A 21,825-nucleotide genomic window follows, 5' to 3' on the forward strand; every position below is an offset into this window, starting at 1 on the left:
CTTTCTGACACTCTGCCTCTTACCTATACTGGAGCAGGAGCCCAAATGCAAGGGAAATGATGGGCGCTAGTGTACCAGGGCTTGGAAGTGGAACAAGGGGAGAGTGTCCAGTTGTCCAGGAGAGGATGAGACAATTCCCCAACAACAACAAAAAATAAGGTAAAAATTGTCAATAGCCCAAGAAGATGCATCTCCTGCCCCCCAACCAGAGAAAGGCAAATTCTAACACACGGAAAAGAGGCTTCTCTTGGCTTCCAGGACTACAAAACAAAAAATGAGTGACAGGACCTGATGTAGTGGGGTGAGGTGGGAGTAGGGGTAAAGGAGGGGGCTCGTGCTTTTAGTGGGAGTGGAAATTGGGGACCCAAGCTTACTGGCGATGCAGCTCCCACGTGACCAGGAGCTGACGTGGGCAAAGGTACTTAAAGCTCTGACCGCCTTCCTCCGTCCTCCTCTGGGTACCAACTCTATTGCGCTGCGCACTGCCGTGCGTTTAACCCAGGCGAGGAGGAGGAGGAGAAAATTTCCCCAGATCCGGGCAGGTGGGTGTGAGGGTGGGCATGGCCTGGCACCCCTAAAAGGGGTAGACCCGTGATGCGGAAGTCTCAGGCCGCGGGCGCCACCGCCTTGCCGGCTTCTGGCCGGCTTTCCAGACCCCCGCGCTCAGTCGCAGCTCATTTTGGTGGGCGGTGGGGAGAGGGGGAGGGGGGACGTAAAGATTCTAAGAGAATCCGCTTACTTCCTCTCCCAGCCAGTGTTTTTGCCTTTTGTTTTTTGACACTCAGGCCCCGCACCCCACATCCCGTCTTGTTTTGAGAGGAGGGAAGAGAAATAAACGTGGCAGAGCATATAAGGCCACTGGGGAGGTTGGAAAGGGTGACCGGAGGGGCATTCAATTTGGAAACAATCCGGCTGGTTCACTCCCACCTTCACTTTGCAGATACCTCCCCTGGACCACCATTCCCGCACCCTCCCCTCCCAACGGTGGGGCCACTGTGATTTGGGGGTGCTGGGAAATGGGTGTGCCATCCTCTATAGGAGAGATGGCGGGTTTGGCGCTGTTTGGGCTTCACAGGAGGGGAGGACCCTGAAAGAATCTGGTATTAAACCACCGTGCTAACTTCCAGGCTGCTTTCCAGACACCTCCGTACAGCAGCCTTCACCCCCATTTTTTCAGTCCTGGAAAATGAGTTCGGGTACGCTAGAGGGAGAAATGGCGGTTAACAGGCGATTTGGGTGGGGGGTGGGAGGCGGAGCCCAGAGCGGAGAAACAGTGGAAAATCACGACCCTCAACCCGAAAGGGCAGGCATTGGGGCTCCTGTTCTGTAGGCTACTGCTAGGCCTGGGTACTGGGGACTGAAGGACGAGTGGTCCTAGGAGGCGGACACTAGATTGTTTGGCAGTAATCCCCTGTCCCGCGTTCCATACAGCTTTCACTGCACCTTCGCCCCGCCCCCTCCCGCTTCGGTGCAGGAGAAGGGGTGTGGCTGTGTGTCTCCAAGAAATGGCGGATGGTAGGGGGGGAGGGGGCGGGACAAGGGAAAGGAGAGTTTGAGTGCCTGGGGAGTCTGCGCGTGAGGGTGGATTGGGGTGGGAGGGGAGCAGTGAGAATTGGAATTGAGAGGTGGAACCATTTGTCATTCTGGTATGTGAATGCTAAAAGCCATTATTGGGACTCTTGTCCTGGGTTTGTTCCATTCACCAGGCTCCAACGTCTGCTGTCTATATTTCTGCCCTTAGGATGAAACTTTAACTGAACTGAAGGAGGGAAAAAGAGCCCTGAATCCTTGGAGGTCAGTGGGGGGGCGGGGGGGGGGCAGGGAACGACTATCTGGGAACCCCTGCTGTGGGTGTGGCAGAAACCAGAGCAGAGTCTGGAACCAGAAGCTCCTTTTCCCCCATCTTCTCCCTCTTTACAAAACACCCTTGCCCTGGACCTGCCCCTTTTGGTGCAGGGAAAGGGGCGTGGCATCTGCCTTCTTAATAACTGGTTAGAGGAGGAAGGAATACAGATGGAAAGAAGAGGATTGTGAGGAAGAAACTTGGCCCACAGTGGTTCAAATCAGGAAAGGAAGAGGAATCCATCTACCAAAGGCCCCCAAATGCCCTTTTTGGGATCTCTCCACAGGTCTGTCTGCCTTTTTGGCCCTGCACAACTACAAGCCTGGTGGAAAAGAGCAAACTGCTCCTGCTCCCATCAGGTTGGTATGTGCATGAGCATCATCTGGAGACCTTTGGGATCGGGCTGGGAGGATCAGAGCAGAATCTGGGATCTCTACTGTCTTTACTGCTCTCCACCAGCTTTCCTGATATCAATACTGCCTCTCATCCCCCATTTAGGTGCTGGGAAATTGTGTGTGTTGTCACTGGGCAGGGCAGGCTAGGGATGAAGATGTAGAAAATGTTGGACAACCAGGGTCCTGAATCAGCAAACACAGGCCTCCACATCTGTGTTTGGATACTAGCAAACCCACCAAGCATTATGTCCCCAAACTCACCTCTAAGTAGGCCTGGTTAGGCATGAAGTGAGCCACAGTCCTAAGCCTCATTTCTATGCTTTACCCCAGGTCCTGCTTGGCTTTCAGCCTCTGCAGAACTTGCGAGCCTGAGCTGAAGTGCCTTGCCCTGACGTGCACACATCCCGCTTGGGCAAGCCAGCTCCACGCCAGGTCAGAGAATCATTCTAGCTGTACCATGAGCCGAGTTCGGGATGCTGGGTGTGTAGCCGCTGGGATAGTGATCGGGGCAAGTGCCTGGTACTGTGTCTACAAATACACCAGGAGAAGAAACCAGATGAAGAAGAGACTGGCCAAGCCCAAGACCAGGGCTTTGACCGGGACTGGAGCCAGGGCTAGAGCCGGACTAAAGGCTGGATTCACAATCGACCTTGGGCCAGGATTTGGTCCCCCAACCCAAGTCTGCGCTGGGGCAAAGGACAGGGCACAGGATGAAGCCTCTGCCCTGGATGCAGCTGGAGCTGAGACAGTGGCCCCAGCTGCATCCAGTGCTGAGGCTCAGAGTGGGGCAAGAGGTCTGGCCCAGGAGGCAGAAGGGGTCAGCGTTGAGCCTAAGGCCGAATCAGTAGTTGAGTTGGAAGTGGCTTCTACAGTGGTACCACCTCCTGGGGAGGCAGAGGCTCTCAGGGCTGCAGAGGTCCCCACAATGGCAGGGGCCCCCAAATTTGCAGAATCCCCTAACACAGCAGAAGCTCCTGGGGCACCAGTGGTATCTCCCGGCATGCCAGCCCCTGCTGAGGCAGCAGCACTTACCGAGGTTGCAGAGGCTCCAGTACCAGCAACGACTACTGGGGAAATAGCGCCTTTTGGAGCAGCAGTGCCTTCTGGGGCAGCAGCACCTACTGGGGCTGCAGAGGCTCCTGGGACCTCAGAGTCTCCTAAAACAGCATCAGCTGCCAAGAAAGCAACTCCTGGTGCTCATAGTGGGGCTATACCTAAGGCCGGGTCAGTGACTGGAGCTGTACCCAAAGGTGGAGCCAAGAGTGGAACCAGGTCCAGAACTGGAGGCAAGGGAAAAGGCAAGAAAAATAACAAGGTTGAAGTAGATGAACTGGGGCTGGGCTTCCGCCCTGGGGATGGAGCTGCAGCAGCTGCTGCAGCCTCAGCTAATGGGGGACAGGCTTTCCTGGCAGAGGTCCCTGATTCTGAGGAAGGGGAGTCTGGGTGGACTGACACAGAGTCTGAGTCAGACTCTGAGCCTGAGACCCAGCAGAGAGGGAGAGGGCGGAGGCCTGTTCCCATGCAGAAGCGCCCATTTCCTTATGAAATTGATGAGATTCTGGGTGTCCGAGATCTCAGGAAAGTCCTTGCTTTGCTTCAGAAATCAGATGATCCTTTCATCCAACAGGTAGCTTTGCTCACTCTGAGCAACAATGCCAACTATTCATGCAATCAAGACACGATTCGTAAATTGGGAGGCCTCCCGATTATTGCAAACATGATCAACAAAACTGATCCCCACATTAAGGAAAAAGCCTTAATGGCCATGAATAACCTGAGTGAGAATTATGAAAATCAGGGCCGGCTTCAGGTATACATGAATAAAGTAATGGATGATATCATGGCCTCAAACCTGAACTCAGCAGTACAAGTAGTTGGACTAAAATTTTTAACAAACATGACTATTACTAATGACTACCAGCACCTGCTTGTCAATTCTATTGCAAACTTTTTCCGTTTGTTATCTCAGGGAGGTGGAAAAATCAAGGTTGAAATTTTGAAAATACTTTCAAATTTTGCTGAAAATCCAGATATGTTAAAAAAACTGCTCAGTACCCAAGTGCCATCATCATTTAGTTCCCTCTATAATTCTTATGTGGAATCAGAAATTCTTATTAATGCCCTTACTCTATTTGAGATTATCTATGACAATCTCAGAGCAGAAGTATTCAACTACAGAGAATTCAATAAAGGTTCCCTTTTTTACTTATGCACTACATCTGGAGTATGCGTTAAGAAAATTCGAGCCTTAGCAGATCACCATGACCTCTTGGTGAAAGTGAAAGTTATAAAACTAGTGGACAAATTTTGATTGGCTATGTGCTCTCAAAAGACTTGAAATAATTTCTTGGTTTTGTAGTCTGGAAGCAATTAAAATTGAAAGTTACTGCTTTTCCACTTGCCCATACAGTAAAGGGATCCTTTCAGCTGCCAGTTGTGAATAATGTATCATCCAGAGTGATGTTATCTGTGACAGTCTTCAGCTTTAAGCTGAACCATTTTATGAATACCAAATAAATAGTCCTCTTATACTGAAAACACATTTGTGACTTTAATCATGCTGCTTGAATGGAAATATTTTTACTGGTTCCTCTATGTAAATTGATATTGAACCTCTCCATCATAAATAGCCTACAGCTGTATCATTTGTTTTGACTTGAATTTATCCACCAAAGACTTCATTTGTGTATCATCAATAAAGTTGTATGTTTCAACTGACAAAAATTTGTTCTCATGCTTGAATCTAAAATCTAGCTGGAGAGATAAGGTACATAAGTACAAAAGGGTTGCTAACAGTACCTGGACATATGCCCATTGCCAAGTATATGCTGCCTGGTTAAATTAAGCAGAAGCTACTAGAAAGCTTCAAGGAGGAAGGACACACTTAAACTTGACCCTGGAGGACAGCATGAGAAAACAAGGACATTTCAGGAGGGAAAAATAGCTTGAAGAAAGGCACAGAGGTGAGAAATCTGTCCCAGTGATAGAAAGGTAACCACTTTACCTGAAATGGAAGACGTAAGAAGAGGAGTAATGAGATAGGAAGGTGGAACTGTAGAGTTAATAAACTTTTGGGAAGATCCTGACCCCAAGCTGAGATATTGAAATATCCTGCCATATTCTGAGAGTTAATGGATATTTTAGACAAAAGGAGAAATAATCTGGTGGCAATGTGCATGATGAATTAGAGCTGGGCTGGAGTTAGGTGTGGAGATTGAAAACAAGAACATTTGTTAGGAACTTATGATGAACCAAGCATGAGATGATGAAGAGTGAAGTAGGGTGGTGTCTATAGAAACCATTAGGGAATGATGGTAATAAGAGACTCTTACCAAAAAAAAAAGTACCAAGATCTGCTGCCCCCCTTGGCTGTAGGTCGACATACAGGGAGGATTGTGTGATCTGATGCAGGCCTTGACAGAGAAAGCCCTCTTTCTTGGGCAATCCTGGTGACTAAGTAATGCCAAAGTGAGTTACCATTTCTAATGATAAAAAAGCAGTGTGACAGGTAGAATGATTCTTGGTGCAAAGAGTGTTTTTCTTTCCCTAGGGTTAGAGATTTGGACTGTCTTCTTTTAGAAGAGGAGCAGTGGTGAGGCCTTTATGGAAACCCCACCCCACCCCCTGAGTTCACTTTAGAGCAAATGCATCTTCCTTCCTCTCCTCCCTGTACCACTGAAAGAAGAAAATGGGAAACATCCAAGATTTTCCAAACCCAGCCCACTTTCCTGCCACCTCTTACAAATTCCTCATTTTTGTGCAACTGTATGGTAGGTTGTGGCAGGGATAGAGATAAGGACTCTGGAGAGATGGTCACGTAGAAAATGGGCAGGTTGGTATTATACAATATATTGGTACAACTTATCTGGAAGGCAATTTGGTAATCTGCATAAGAAGCTTTAAAGACATACATGCCTTTCAGCCAAGCATCCCACTTGTAGGATTTTTTCCTAAATAAATAATCAAATAATTGTACACAGAGGAATATATTAGGATGTTCATTTGAGTACTATTTCTAAGAGAGAAAAATTAGAAGCAACTTAAATGTCTAACACTATAGAATTGGCTAGACAATAGGTAGTATGTTCACACAGTAAAATATTGTGCAACTATTAAAAACTCATTACTTCTATATTATTGGCATGAAAGGATATTAACCATATGTAAGAGTCTGGGGCATCAGTCAAAAAAGGCTTCTGCAATTGAAAGTGGGTGAAAATTCTTTCAGATGTTTATTGTATAATCTCTTGTGTTTTTACACAGAATTGGAATCATATTGTATATCAGTGGTTCTCAATATGCAGTCCACAGAACACTGCAGATTTCTGAAACTATAAGGTCACAATTATTTTCACAAAAATACTAACATGTAATTTGCTATTTTCACTAGGTTGACATTTCCACTAATGGTGCTATAACTGCTAGTGCCTTAGCATAAATCAAGGCAGTGTCCCCAAATTGTACTAGTAGTGATTGATTTCTTTATAGACACACACACACACACACACACAAATTTAAATCCAGTTTCATTTTTAAATGTCCTTAATAGAGTTCTTATTTACAATAAAATTATAAATTTTATTAAATCTTGATGCATGAGTGCATGTCTCTTTAATATTCTATGTGATAAAATAGGAAATGTGCACAAAGAACTATTCTGCATAGCTTAATACCATGGTTGTCTCAAAAAAATATTTACACAGTCATTTGAGTTGTACCCTGAATTAGCTGCTTTTTTCATGGAACAATATTTTTACTTGAAAGAATAACTGGCAGAATGGTTTTTTAGACTTGGATATTGGGCAGACATATTTTTGAAAAATGAATGAGGTGAGCCTTTAAGGAAAAAAACTGACAATATTTATCACCAGCAATAAAATTTGAACTTTCAAGCAAAATTACAATTTTGTAAAACTTGTATCCACAACCATAGGCTTGACAGCTTGTAATAAATAGTAAGGATTTTTCTGAAGTTATCAGTGGTGATAATAATATAGGTGAAACCCTTTTTTTGTTTTTCTCTTTTTAGGAGAGAAATGATGGAGGACTCTTGAGCCTAATTTTGATCTTACTCAGTTTTACTGTGATCATTATAACCCAGATGACATAGAACCCATGGCCATTTAATAAAGAACATCACTGCTGTGGTAACAAGGTGACCCTGGGTGAGGCTAGAACCAAGATTGTTTGAACCCTTACGAAGGAGAATCTGAAAAGATGTCTATCCTGGAGCAGTAAAAACTTCTGGATGAGATAGAGGTGGTATCTGAGCTCATATACTGAAGATGGATGCAACAGTGTCTCTTGGCTTGATCCCAGCTATTCTGGTAATCCACCCAGCTTTCTTTGCTCTAATTAGCAGTGGAAACTTCCATCCCATTCAGATGAAACCTATTCTCATGTAGAGATATGTAGTCTGACCTCATGAATGAGCTAAGAATCACACAATAGGCAAATATCTCATTTCCTAAAGTCTACGTTTTTGTGCCTTAAATTTCATCACATGTGAAAGATCGACAGCATAGTCCAGGTGTGGTGAGATTTAAAAAATGTAGTTCTTTGGAAAGATTTAACTTAGTAAAATACTAAAAATAGGCACAAGGAATTAGATATGAGCTATATAGTGTAGTATTATTCCTGAAATGTGACTGTTGAAACATTCCTTAGACATTCTGTACTATAGTTTTTGCCTTTTACATTGTGTGTCCAGAGCATGGGTGAAGTGAGACAGTCCTCACAACAATGTTTGCAGTGATTGTGCCTACCTTTCTTGCTTTAATTTATTGGTCTGGGTAAGCAATAGATCAAGAAATGATCATGTTCTTTTTTAAAAAAATATGAAATGATGAATGCAAGGACTGACAACACAGTTTTGTCATTTTAGTGGTACAGCACAAGGATGAAGTGATACATACTGTGCTCATGAAGTCCCTGGAGCCACATTTGTTTCCACCCTTTATCAGGCTAAGTTATTCAACTTTTCCATTTGTAAGATACATCACAGTATCTTTCCTTAACTTCCTTTTTTGTGTGTAAGCAAAAGAACAGAGACTAAGAGTAAGGCCAGGAATGGGATAGTAAGTAAAAGAGTCCCAGGAAAACGTGGCATATTTGGGTTGATGTGGACAAAGTACAAATGAGACTTCCTTGCACAATCTAGGGTTGAAAACTATTAACCTACAATTAACTGAGCGTGCTTTCCCTCTTATAATAGTTCTAGGTGATGAGGGAGTTGTTGTTATAGAACAATTTCATGGAGAAGAGAAATTAAGTAGGATCAGATATTTTGTTTCTAAGAACACTGAGCAGTTTCCAGTGAAAACAATGGGAAGACTAAATTATGGAATACCTGATTCAATGTAAAAGATAAAATGGAGACCATTATGGTATACTGCTGCAAGAATCTCCTTCCACTTAAAGCCATCTTTAAGGCTGAGATGACTTGAAGAATAAGTTTAGAAATTGTTATTTTCTATTACTTAATTGTAATATCAGTTGAATTCACTACTTTACCAGATTTCCTTAGTGAAACTGGGAACACTGGTAGCCAAAATATGTGATCTAGGAAATCCTGAGCCTTTCTGAGCCTTTTGAAAATAATTCCCACTATGCCCTATTTATAAGGAAAATAAATAGCAACTTGACTCATATGCTGTCACTGAGACTCATACTTTGAAATATGAAAATATCTTAAATATGAGGATGATATTGTAATATCAGAACAAAGAGGGGGAGAATTATAGATTTTGAGTGTGCCTGACTATGAATATAAGTTTATATCAGTTCAAATTCATCACAATTGGGACTCTCACCTATTATGTATGTATTGATTAGCTCTAGACTTAAGTTACATACGCATGACAAAATTTAAAGAGTGTCCTGGGTGGCTGGCCCTGCCCCAAATGCTCCAAAAGCCTTTTACAGCAGCAGCAGACAGCCCTTGGCAGCCTGGGGAACTTTCAGTGGTGGGCAGTCAGCCACAACTTGCACTGCAGCCTCTCTTGGGTGGCTCTTGGGACTCTGTGAGAAGCAAGCTGGTTGCGGTGTTCTCAGGGCATTTTGCAAAGTAGTCACAGGCCTGGCACTGGTGGAATAAATGAATTTGTATTAACTTTATAAAAACCAACTGCCATGCCTCATGATTCCCTGGGACCTTGCCCTGCCCTGCTAGTCGCTGCATTGCTGGGGACACTCTCAACATCGGATCAAACAGCTCGGCTCATGTATCTAAGTAAGCTTTTTTCAACTATTGGGCCTTATGGGCAACTAGCAGGTGGCAACAGGCCTATGGGGGCCCTGGGCCTTTTGTTAAGCTGCCCCAGGCCCAATACTGGTGTCCGCTGGCCTCGGTTCAAAGTAAAGTCACCCAGCATACCTCCAAGTCCAGCAGAGGCAGCAACCAACTATACATAGTTTTGTGGCTCCTACCAGGTAGCCCCGGGCCAGTCACAGTCAAAGCTGAAATTGGTCTGCGTGGGAGCCCCTCCTAAAAGACATTGGAAACAACACACCCAGACGCCAGCTTCAGACCACAGCACACTGGAGCACTACTCAGTTAGCCCCACAAGCGGCACACCCAAAAGTTAGTCTCAACAGGCACAAGAGCCCGCTGGGGTGAATCCTCCACTGGAGGGTCAGCCCTGACACAGCAGCTCAGACACTGTGGGTGTAGCTAATCCATACAGACAGTCAGCCTGTGAGTCAATCCCACCCACTGATGTGGTAAAAGAGATCAAGGCTCAATGACAACAGGAGAATGCACACAATACACACAAGACACATTCCTGGAACACACGCACAGATGATCAGGGTGACTGCACAACTGGACCACACAGGATACATACTACATAAGACCTCCTGGCAAAGACCGAGAGACATAAGAGGTCTACCTAATACTTAGAAGCAAACGCAGAGAGACAGCCAGGATGAGGAAAAAAAAAGAAACATGTCCCATACAACAAAACAGGAGAAACCTCCAGAAATAGAACTAAATGAAATGGAGGCAACCAACCTACCAGAGTTTAAAATACTGGTAATAAGAATGCTTAAGAAACTTTTTGAGAACTTCAACAAAGATAGTAAGCATAAATAAAGACATAAAAACCATATAAATGAACCAATCAGAAAAAAAGAATACAATAACTGAAATGAAGATTACACTAGAAGGAATCAACAGCAGATTAGATGAAGCAGAGGATCAAATCGGTAATTTAGAAGACAAAGTAGCAGAAAACACCCAATCAGAACAACAAAAACAAAAAAAGAATTTTAAAAAATGAAGATAGTTTAACAGACCTTTGGGACAACATGAAACGTAACATTTGTATCATAGGAGTACCAGAAGCAGAAGAGAGAGAGCAAGGGATCAAGAACCTATTTGAAGAAATAATGACAGAAAACTTCCCCAACCTAGTGGAGGAAAAAGACATACAAGGCCAAGAAGCACAGAGAGTCCCAAACAAGATGAACCCAAACAAGCCCACCCCAAGGCATTTTATAATTAAAATGACAAAGGTCAAAGACAAAGAGAGAATCCTAAAAGCAGGAAGAGAAAGACAAATATTTACAAGGGTGCTCCCATAAAACTATCAGCTGATTTCTCAACAGAAACTTTGTAGGCCAGAAATGAGTGGCAGGGAATATTGAAAGTAGTGAAAAACAGAGGCCTACTACCAAGGCTACTCTCCTGAGCAAAGCTATCATTCAAAATTGAAGGAGAGAGTGGGATCCACGATGGTGGAGTAGATAAACAATGTGCATGGCTCATCTCATGAACATATCAAAATTACAACTAAATTATGGATCAACCTGGAGAACCATCTGAAGTCTAGCTGAACAGAAGTTTTGTAACTAAGGACATAAAGAAGAAGCCACGTTAAGACTGGTTAGAGGGGTGGAGATGTGAAACGGATTGGCCCCAAACCTCCATGTGGCGGATGAAAATTGGGAAGAGTATCTCGGCCACAGAGGTTCCCCATGGAAAAGCAAGGGACACTAGCCTCACACCAGGCTCCCCAAACAGGAGTACTAGTACTGAGAAGAGAAGCATCACAACATCTGGCTGTGAAAAACAGTGGGGATTCTGACCATCTGGGTGGGATGGAAGGCTGCAGGAAACCCAAGCATCCTCTTACAGAGCCCGCATAAACTCGCTCACAGGCACTCACACTGGGCTCCGGTGGAGGGACAGTAACTCAAAGGGCTTCGGAATGTAAGAAAAAACTGAGTTCTGTGGTTTCAGGGCGAAGACTAGCAGGACAATGACATTTTCCCTGGGTGAGGTCCTTTTCCCATGAAGCCGGCAGGAGGAGGCCATTTTTCCTGTGTTGAGCTCTCCTTCATGCCCATGGCCAAATCTGAATCTGAATTTGTCTGGTGAGCTCCATTTGCTTCACTCTGGTGACTCACTGAGACCCCGTCACACCCAACTCAGTACTGCACAAGGCTTTACAAACAGCTGAACTGTATGGAAGCCGGCTGCTCGCAGCAGGCCTTGGAGTGTGCTGGCTTTTTGCAGAGCTACCCCAGACCCAATACTGGTGGCAACCATTCTCAGATCACACCATGGCCTCTCCCTTGCACCTCCAGGTCCAGAACAGGCAACGATGAACTGTGGATTGCTTTCAAGCTCATACCAGGTAATCCCTGGACTGTCACAGAGAGTGGCTAATCTGGCCTGCACCTTAGCCCCTCCCAGGAGGCCCCAAAACCAACATACTTGGAGATTGACTTCAGACCACAACAAAGCATCACCCATAACATTGTCAGCTGATTTCTCAACAGAAACTTTGCAGGCCAAAAAGGATTGGCAGGAAATATACAAAATGATAAAAATGACTACTATACTCAGTAAGGTTATCATTTAAAATCAAAGGACAGATAAGGAGTTTCCCAGACAAGCAAAAGCTAAAGGAGTTCATCACCACCAAATCAGTATTACAAGGAGTATTAGAGGGATTTTTTAACACAGATAAAAGATAAAAAAATACGAATAATAAAATGGGAATAGCTACATATCTATCAACAATTACTTTCAATGTAGATGTATTAAATGCTCCAATCAAAAATATAGGATGGCTAAATGGATAAAAAAATCAAAACCCTTTCATATGTTGCCTCCAAGAGACTCACTTCAGATTAAAAGACACACACAGACTAAAAGCAAAGGGATGGCAAAAGTTATTTCATGAAAATTGGAATGGAAATAAAAGCTGGAGTAACAATACTTATACTAGACAAAATAATTTTAAAACAAAGGCTATAACAAGAGACAAAGAAGGACCCAGTAATCCCACTTCTGGGTATTTATCTCTACTTCAAGGGGACATGTGCATCCATATGTTCATGGCATCATTATTTACAATGGCCAATATGTTGAGGCAGCCTGGATGTCTATTGATAGATGAATGGATAAAGAGTAGATGGTACATATATACAATGGAATATTGCTGGCCATGGAAGGGAATGGGTTGTTGCCATCTGCGGTGGCATGGGTGGACCTAGAGGTTATTGTGCTGAGTGAAATATGTAAGACCGAGAAAGACAGATGCAATGTGATTTCACTTATATGTGGGCTCTGAAGAACAAACTGAACAAACAAACAAAACAGAAACACACTCATAGATACAGAGAACATTTTGATGGTTACCAGGTGTGAGGAGGGATGAGGGGGTGGGTGAAAAACGGGAAGGGATTAAGAAGTACAAATTGGTTGTTACAAAGTAGTCATGGGGATGTGGAGTACAGCATAAGAAATACAGTCAATAATATTGTAATAACTATATGGTGTCATATGGGTACTAGATTTGTTGGGATGATAGTTGGGAAGGGTTGAGGGAGTGCTGGAGGAGGGCGAAAAAGGTGAAGGGATTAAGTAGTACAAACTGGTAGTTACAAAATAGTCATGCAGAAGTAAAGTAAACCATAGAAAATATACTCAATAATATGGTAATAAAAATGTATAACACTTGGTGAGTACTAGACTAGTCAGGGGAGGGGGAGGGCGATAACTTCTTAAATTATACAAATGTCTAATCACTATGCTGTACACATGAAATTAATATAATATAATATTGAATGTTAACTGTAATTGAAAAAAATTTTAAAGTGGGTTGAAAGATGGAAGGGAATCAGAGGTTCAAATTTCCAGGTATAAAACAAATACGTCATGAAAATGTAAGGTACAACATGGGGAATATATTGTAAATAATATTGTGATAGCATACTATGGTGTCAGATGTTTGCTGGACTTATGGAGACCCCTTCTTTAGATACATAAATGTAGAATAACTATGGTGCACACCTGAAATTAATATAGTGTTGTATGTTAGCTATATTTTTTATAAAAATATTTAAAAAAATAAAATTGAAGGAGAGATAAAGAGCTTCCCAGACAAGAAAAAGTTAAAGGAATTCATTACCACCAAGCCAGTATTACAAGAAATGTTAAAAGGACTTCTTTAAGAAGAAAAGGCGGAAAACAAACAAAAGAAGAACAACAATATGAATAGTAAAATGGAGATAACTATATACTTATTAATAATCCCTTTAAATGCAAATAGATTAAATGCTCCAATCAAAAGACTTAGGATAGCTGAATGAATTAAAAAGCAAGACCCATGCATATGCTGTCTACAAGAGACCCACCTCAGATTGAAAGACACACATAGACCAAAAGTATAAGGATGGTAAAATATTTCACACAAATGAAAATGAGAAAAAAGCTGGTGTAGCAATATGTATATCAGACAAATAGACTTTCAAATGAAGACTATAATAAGAGACAAAGAAACACACAATGATAAAGGGATCGATCCAACAAGAGGACATTACCCTAGTAAACATCTATGCTCCCAACACAAGAGCACCAACATATATAAAACAAATATTGACCAACATAAAAACAGAGATCAACAGTAACACAATCATAGTAGGGGACTTTAACACCCCACTGACACCAATGGACAGATCTTCCAGACAGAAAATCAACAAGGAAACAGCGGCCTTAAATGACACACTAGACCAGATAGATTTAGTTTATATTTTTACAGCATTTCACCCCAAAGCAGCACAATATACATTCTCCTCTAGTGAATGCGGAGCATTTTCCAAGATAGACCACATGTTAGGCCACAAAACAAGTATCAATAAATTTAAGAAATTGAAATCATATCATTTTTTTAAGCTGAGCCATCCTGCCACCTGAGAGAGAGAACAAATAAATAAAATCAGAAATGAAAGAGAAGTGACAGTGACAACCTTCACCTTAGAAACACAAAAATATTTAAGAAAATACTATAAGCAACTATATGTCAACAAACTGGACAAACTGGGAGAAATGGATAAATTTCTAGAAACATACAATCTTCTAAGGCTGAGCCAAGAAGAAACAGAAAATCTGATTTGACCAATTACTACTAATGAAACTAAGTCAGTAATCAACAAGCTCCCAACAAACAAAAGTCTTGGACCAGATGGCTTCACAGGTAAATGTTATGAAATTTTCAAAGAATAATTAACACTTATTAACCTCAAACTATTGAAAAAAATTCAAGAGGGAGCCAGGCTTCCAAGCTCATTTGACAAGACCACCATTACCCTGATTCCAAAACCAAAGACATTACAAAAAAAGAAAACTATAGGTCGATATCCCTAATGAACATAGATGCAAAAATCTTCAACAAAATGTTAGCAAACCAAATTTAGCAATACATTAAAAAGATCATACCCTCCAATCAATTGGGATTCATTCTTGGTATGCAAGTTTGGTTCAATATCGACAAATCAATTAGCATGATACACCACATAAACAAAATGAAAAATAAAAATCATATGGTCATGTCAATAGATGCAGAAAAAAATGTTTGACTAAATCCAGCATCCAATTATGTTAAAAACTCTCAGCAAAGTGGGAATAGAAGGAACATAGGTTAACAAAATAAAGGTGATATATGTGAAATGACAAACCAACAGCTAATATCATATTCAATGGGGAAAAGCTAAAAGCATTCTCCTTAAGATCAGGAACAAGACAAGGGTGACTACTAACACCACTTTTATCCAACATAGTACTGGAGGTCCTAGCCACACAATCAGACAAGAAAAAGAAATAAAAAGCATCTAAATTGGAAAAGAGGAGGTAAAATTATCATTATTGGCAGATGACATAATACTATATATAGAGAACCCCAAAGAGTTTACCAAAAACCTATTAGAACTGATACATGAATTTAGTAAAACAGCAGGATACAAAATAAATATTCAGAAATCCATTTTTATACACAAATAATGAACTCTCAAAGAGGGAAATTAAGAAAAAATCCCATTTACAATTGCACCAGAACAAAATAAACAAAACTAGGAATACATTTAACCAAGGAAGTAAAAGACTATACTCAGAAAATTATAAGACATTGAAGAAGAAAATTAAAGAAGATACAAATAAATGGAAACATATAACATTCTCATGGATAGGAGGAATTAATATAGTTAAAATGCTCGTACTACCCAAAACAATATATACTTTCAATGCAATGCTTATCAAAATACCAATGGCATATTTCACAGAACTAGAACTGATAATCCTAAAATTTATATGGAACTATAAAAGACCACACATAGCCATGACAATACTGAGAAAGAAGAACAAAGCTGGAGGTATCATGCTACCTGTTATCAAATTATACTGCAAGGCCATTGTAATCAAAACAGCATGGTATGACCCAGGCCAGCCCTGGGTTGAAAACAAAAACAATAAAACAAAAAAAACAAACAGCATGGTATGGACATAATAACAGATACATAGCTCAATGAAACAGAATATATCCATGCCTATATGGTCATTTAATCTATGACAAAAGAAGCATGAATATACATGTGGGGTAAAGAAAGCCTACTCAATAAAAGGTGTTGCGAAAACTGGACAGATACATGAAAAAAAAAATGAAACTGGACCACCTTTTTACTCCATATACAAGAATAAACTCAAAATGGATTAAAGACTTAAATGTATGACCTGAAACCACAAAACTCCTAGAAGAAATCATAGGAAGTGAACTCTCAGCCATTGTGCTTAGTACTATTTTCACTGATATATCTCCCAGACAAGGGAAAGAAAAGAAAAAATAAACAAATGGGATTGCACCAAACGAAAAAGTTTTTGCACAGCGAAGGAAACCATCAACACAATGAAAAGACATCCTACTGAATGAAAAACAGTATTTGCCAATGATACATCTGGTAAGTGGTTAATATCCAAAACTTATAAACAACTCATACAATGCAACACCAAAAAAACACACAAAAAACCCAAAACAAAAAACAATCCAATTAAAAAATGGGCAGAACACCTGAATAGACATTTCTCCAAAGAGGACATACAGATGACCAACAGACATATGAAAAGATGTTGAACATCACTAATCATCAGAAAAATGCAAATAAAAACCTCTCTCCCGTCAGAATGGCTATCATCAATATATCAACAAACAACAACTGTTGGAAAGGATGTGAAGAAATGGCAACTCTTTTGCACTGTTGGTGGGATTGCAAAGTGGTGCAGCCACTATGGAAAACAGTATGGAGGTTCCTCAAAAAATTGAAAATAAAACAACCTTATGACCCAGCAATTCCACTTCTGGGTATTTATTCAAAGAAATCCAAAACACCAATTTGAAAAAATATATGCACCCCTATGTTTACTGCACTGCTATTCACAATAGCCAAGATATGCAAACAATGGAAATACCCATCAATAAACGACTGAATAAAAAATTGTGATACATTTATGCAACGCAGTATTACTCTGCCATAAAAAAGGAATGAAATCTTACCATTTGCAACATGGATGGGCCTAGAGGGTATTATGCTAAGTGAAATAAGTCAGACTGAGAAAGACAAGTAGCATATGATTTCATTTATATGTGGAATCTGAAGAACAGAGTATATGAACCAACAAAACAGAAATAGACTCATAGATGCATAGAACAAACTGATGGTTGCTAAAAGGGAGGGGGTGGGGGGATGGTGAAAACGGTGAAAGGATTAGAAAGTACAAATTAGTAGTTACAAAATAGTCCCAGGGAAGTGAAATACATTATGGGAAACATATTGTAAATATATCTTTGTGAATAATATAATATGATTGTGAATAATATTGTAAAAAGTATGTATACTGTCAGATGTGTACTACAGTTATCGGGGGGGAATCACTTCATAATTTACATAAATGTCTAACCACTACATTGCACACCTGAAACTAATATAAAATAATATTGAATGTCAACTATAATTAAAAAATATATAGTCACAGAATGTACAGTAGAGTACAGGGAATATAGTCAATATATTGCAATAGCTATATACAGTGTCAGATGGGTAGTAGACTTCTTGGGGCTATCAATTTGTGAGGAATGTAAATGTCTAATCACTATGTTGATTTGTACATCTGAAAATAATAATAAAAAATTTCCGTGGGATTCAGTAAAGACAGCATTTCAAGGGAAATTTATGGCCTTAGATTTTTATGTTATATGGTATGTCCAGAATAAGCAAATCTATAGAGACAGAAAGTAGAATCATGGTTGACAGGACTGTAGGGGCAGTGGAGGAGGGATGGAGAGTGATAACTAATGGATACAGGGTTTCTTTTGGGGGTGATAAAAATGTTTAAAAATTGATTGTGGTGTTGGTTGGTTGTACAATACCACAAATATTTGGTACAATATACCAAAAATATTTAATTATGTAATTTAAATAGGTGAATTGTTTAGTATGTGAAGTATCTCTCAATAAAGTTGTTATTTTTTAATCTTGTGTTAGACTAGAGAAAAAGCAAAACATTAAAAACTAAGCATCCAGGGCCGGCCGAGTGGCGGGTTGGTTAAGAGCTGGCTTGGGACGCCAGAGGGCCCCGGTTCGGATCCCACATATGAGGGCCAGTGACACTGCCCTCTACAGCTAAGATGCTGAACAACAGCTCGACCTGGAGCTGGGCTGCCATGATTCACAGACGGTGGCATAGGCTACAACCCCTGCTGCAGTGGGTTGCCATAGGCTACCATGTGTAGCCAGCAGCCAGCGTGAGTGGCCAGCAGCCGCAGTGAGCGGCCGTCCAGAAGCTGGTGACTGATCTGCCTCACCCAGGAAGAGCGCAATGATGGTGCCGACTTGGGCCAGTGAAGCAACATCCTCCACAACTAGTACCTGAAGAACAAAAATGACAGCAACTTGTCTGTTCCCCTTCCCCCAATTCCTCAGCACTGTTCCCATCCCCCAATTCACCAATTAAAAAAAAGTTCTTTAAAAAAACAAACAACTAGGCATCCAAGTTAAGAAGTTAAAAAAAAGACCAACAGAATAAACCTCACAATGAAAGAATGAAAAAGACAAGAACAGAAATAGATGAAATGGACAGCAAAAATACATTAGACATTATCGACAAAGCCAAGAGTTGTTCTTTCAAATGGTATCATAAAAAAGGCAAACTTCTGGTGAGACTAATCAAGAAGAAACATTGTAAATAGACAATATTAGCAATGAACAAAATAATAATGAATGTACAGAGGTTTTAAAAGATAGAGTACTACAATTAAGTTTATGACAATGAATGTGAAAACATGGATGAGATGGATGGATTCCTTGAAAAATAGAACTTACCAAAACTGACTTGAAAAAAAAAAAACTGACCGTAAAATTTAAAGGGTCCTATCATGACTGAGGAAACTAAATCATTAGTTTAAAAGTCCCTCTGCCCTGCAAAACAGGCCCAGATTGAATAGATAATTTCAATCTTATACAAACTTTTCCAGAGAACAGAAAGAAGTAATATTATTTTATGCATTTTATGAGACTAGTACTAACCTTTATAGCAAAACCAAACAAACTCATTGTTGTTCTGTACACCTGAAACTAATTTAAAAAATAAGGTTAATTTTTAAAAAATGTTTAATATAGCAAGAAAGTACACATTCTCTTCCAAATTGATTTGTTAGCATTGTATTCTTCTCCATTTTAATATTTTTTGGTCATCTCTTCAAAAAAATATAAATAAGTCTCACTTATAAACATAGATGTGAAAAATTTAAACAAACTACCAGCAAATAGAATCTAACAAAGTATTAAAAAGTATGCCATGATCAATGGTGGAATGCAAAATTGCCTTAACTTAAAAAAATCTATCAAAGCTTGATTGAAACATTCTAACATTTATATGGGAGTATTAAGATTCAAAAAGAGCTGTGTCAATTTTGAAAAATAAGAATAAAGAAGGGAGACTTCTTCTACCGGATAGTAAGATATACTACAAAATCACATATATTAATCAGAGTAACATTAAGCTATGCTGCTGTAACAAATGAACCCAAAATCTCAGTGATATAAACCAAGTTTTATTTCTTGTTTCCATAAAATTTAATGATGGTTGAGCAGCTCTCCAGTCTTCCATGGAGTTACTCAGTAATTCAGACTTCTTTCATCTTGTGGCTCCGCCATCTCAATATGTGGCCTTTTACACTACCTTGGCCCAGAAGTCATTCACATTACTTTCCCTTATACTACCATCTCCAAATTTAGTCATATGGCCCCAATCCAAATGCAAGGCCGGCTGGGGAATTAGAGAAATACAAAAATCATTTGGTGAGTGCTAGCTTATCCTGCCATATTATAGTAATAAAAATAATATAGAAGAGATAAATATATAAATGGAAAGGCTTAGATACAGACTTGACTAAATATAGAAACTTAATATACTATGAAATTGGCACCACAAATCAATGGAAAAAGAATGGACTATTTATTATATGAAATTGGGAAGACTGGCTCACTATTTGAAGAAAAATAAAACTGGACCCCTGCTTAGCACCAAATATAAATCTGAGCTCTGGAAAATGAAAGATAGTTCTTAATCATCGCGCCACTCGGCCGGCCCAGGAGAATATCTTTGTGGCTTAAAATTGGACAACAATTTCTTAAGCAAAATCTCAGAAGTACATATCTAAGGCAAAAAAGATTACTTAATAGATTTGGTTACAGAAAAAATAAAAATTTCTATTAGATAAAGGGCACTGTGGAGAAATTTAATACATGACAGAAATAAATAATTGCAATATCTTAAACTAACAAAGGATTGATAGCTAACATATGCACAGTACTCCTACAAATCCAAAAGAAAAGGACAGGGACATACCACCCTAAATTGGCAAGATATGTGAAAAGCGTACTGAGAGAAGAAGAAAATCAAAATGCTTAGAAATACATGAAGAAATGTTCAAACTCATTATTAATCAGATAATTGCTAACTAAAATATAATTATAAATGTATTTACACCTATTTGTCTGGCAATTAGAAAGTTGGGACATGCCAACTATTAGTGAGGGTGCAAGGATATAGGGACCCTAATACACACAGCGTATTACATTTTAGACTGAAGCTGCTATTCCAAAAACCAACCTGATAGTACTTAATCAAATTAATTGTACATATGCCTTATGACCCAACAATCCCATTTATTTTATATACATTCCAGAACACTTCTCACACAGGTCCATAAGGAGACATGTATGAGGACTTTCATCATAGTGTTTGAAGTAGTAGGAAGTTGGAAGCAGTCTAGATTCCGTTTCTAAGAAAACGAAGAAGTAAATTAGAGTGGATGAACACTGGTACATTATACAACAGTTAGGAACTACAGACTAGAAGTACATTGAGTAACATGTAACTTTAAAAAAAATACCTCTTAATGTGAAAATTAAATGAGAACCACAGTACCATACCACTATCTAAATTAAAAATTCATGCATAAAAATAACATAAGTTTTAAAAGAACTCAGACAAACAAAAATATACATATCAAATATATTAGAACACTTGCCTATGGAGAGGATAGAAGTGAGAAATAGAGATGAAAAGAAAGTAGTAAATTAATGAATAAAGAAAAGAGAAAAATATTGTGATTAGACCAATGAAGATTGTATGATTTGAAGAAATGAATGTGGCTAGTATAATCTTCATCATCACATGACAGGCTAAAACTGTTATAGCAAAAGACTCAAAAATAGTATAATGTTTTTAAAAAATTATTTCTCACTCACAAAAGAGTCTTAAGTTAATGTTCCAGGTCAATAGGTAGGTTCTGCTGCACATGACCATTGAGGGTCCCAGGCTCATTCCACCTTGCACCCCACTCTCCTCTAGGTACTCAAGAGATCTCTGCATCCAGCTGGTGGATGGAAAAAGAGAGTACACAGATCAGGCATGGAGATGTTTTATGAGGGAAAATTTGGAAGTGATATGCATCACTTCTGCTACAATTCGTTGGCCAACACTCAGACTTATGGCCACAGTCATTCGTAAGGGACACTGACCACTGTCATCTAGCTGGGTGCCCAGAAGGAAGCTAACAGCATTGATACTGGAGAGCACTAACAGACTCCGCAACAATGGACAAGAGCTTTGTGGAGGAAATTATAAAATGTTATTAAAATACATTAATCATCTAGGATGCTGGTCTCAGTAGCTGACTATGGATGACAGTTTTCGAATATTTTTATTCCCATTGATACCTTTCTCAGGGCCCCTCCCTCCACCTT

At 40.1% G+C, this 21,825-nt stretch overlaps 1 protein-coding gene across 5 annotated transcripts; it reads left to right on the forward strand.

Annotated features, from left to right (window-relative positions):
* The first annotated feature begins 436 nt into the window (after positions 1 to 436).
* On the forward strand, positions 437 to 8,886 carry ARMCX2 (armadillo repeat containing X-linked 2). 5 transcript variants are annotated; one of them, XR_002122403.1, is made up of 5 exons: positions 437 to 542; positions 1,742 to 1,794; positions 2,130 to 2,202; positions 2,569 to 2,670; positions 7,268 to 8,886. XR_002122403.1 is itself a non-coding variant. In XM_019629237.1 (4 exons), exon 4 carries the CDS (start codon positions 2,696 to 2,698, stop codon positions 4,547 to 4,549), a length of 1,854 nt encoding a protein of 617 aa, XP_019484782.1. In that variant the 5' UTR covers positions 437 to 542; positions 1,742 to 1,794; positions 2,130 to 2,202; positions 2,569 to 2,695; the 3' UTR covers positions 4,550 to 4,962. The 5 variants fall into 5 exon arrangements, 3 of the variants coding, with proteins under 3 accessions (XP_019484782.1, XP_019484784.1, XP_019484783.1); XR_002122404.1 differs by lacking the exon at positions 2,569 to 2,670; XM_019629237.1 differs by lacking the exon at positions 7,268 to 8,886 and having other exon boundaries at positions 2,569 to 4,962.
* Positions 8,887 to 21,825: the final 12,939 nt, after the last annotated feature.

Source organism: Hipposideros armiger, unplaced genomic scaffold, assembly GCF_001890085.2.
Source record: "Hipposideros armiger isolate ML-2016 unplaced genomic scaffold, ASM189008v1 scaffold_831, whole genome shotgun sequence".
Taxonomy (NCBI): Eukaryota; Metazoa; Chordata; class Mammalia; order Chiroptera; family Hipposideridae; genus Hipposideros; species Hipposideros armiger.

Bases quoted from the DNA above. Each gene is read 5' to 3' on its own strand.
- ARMCX2 (XM_019629237.1), top strand. From the start codon at position 2,696: ATGAGCCGAGTTCGGGATGCTGGGTGTGTAGCCGCTGGGATAGTGATC.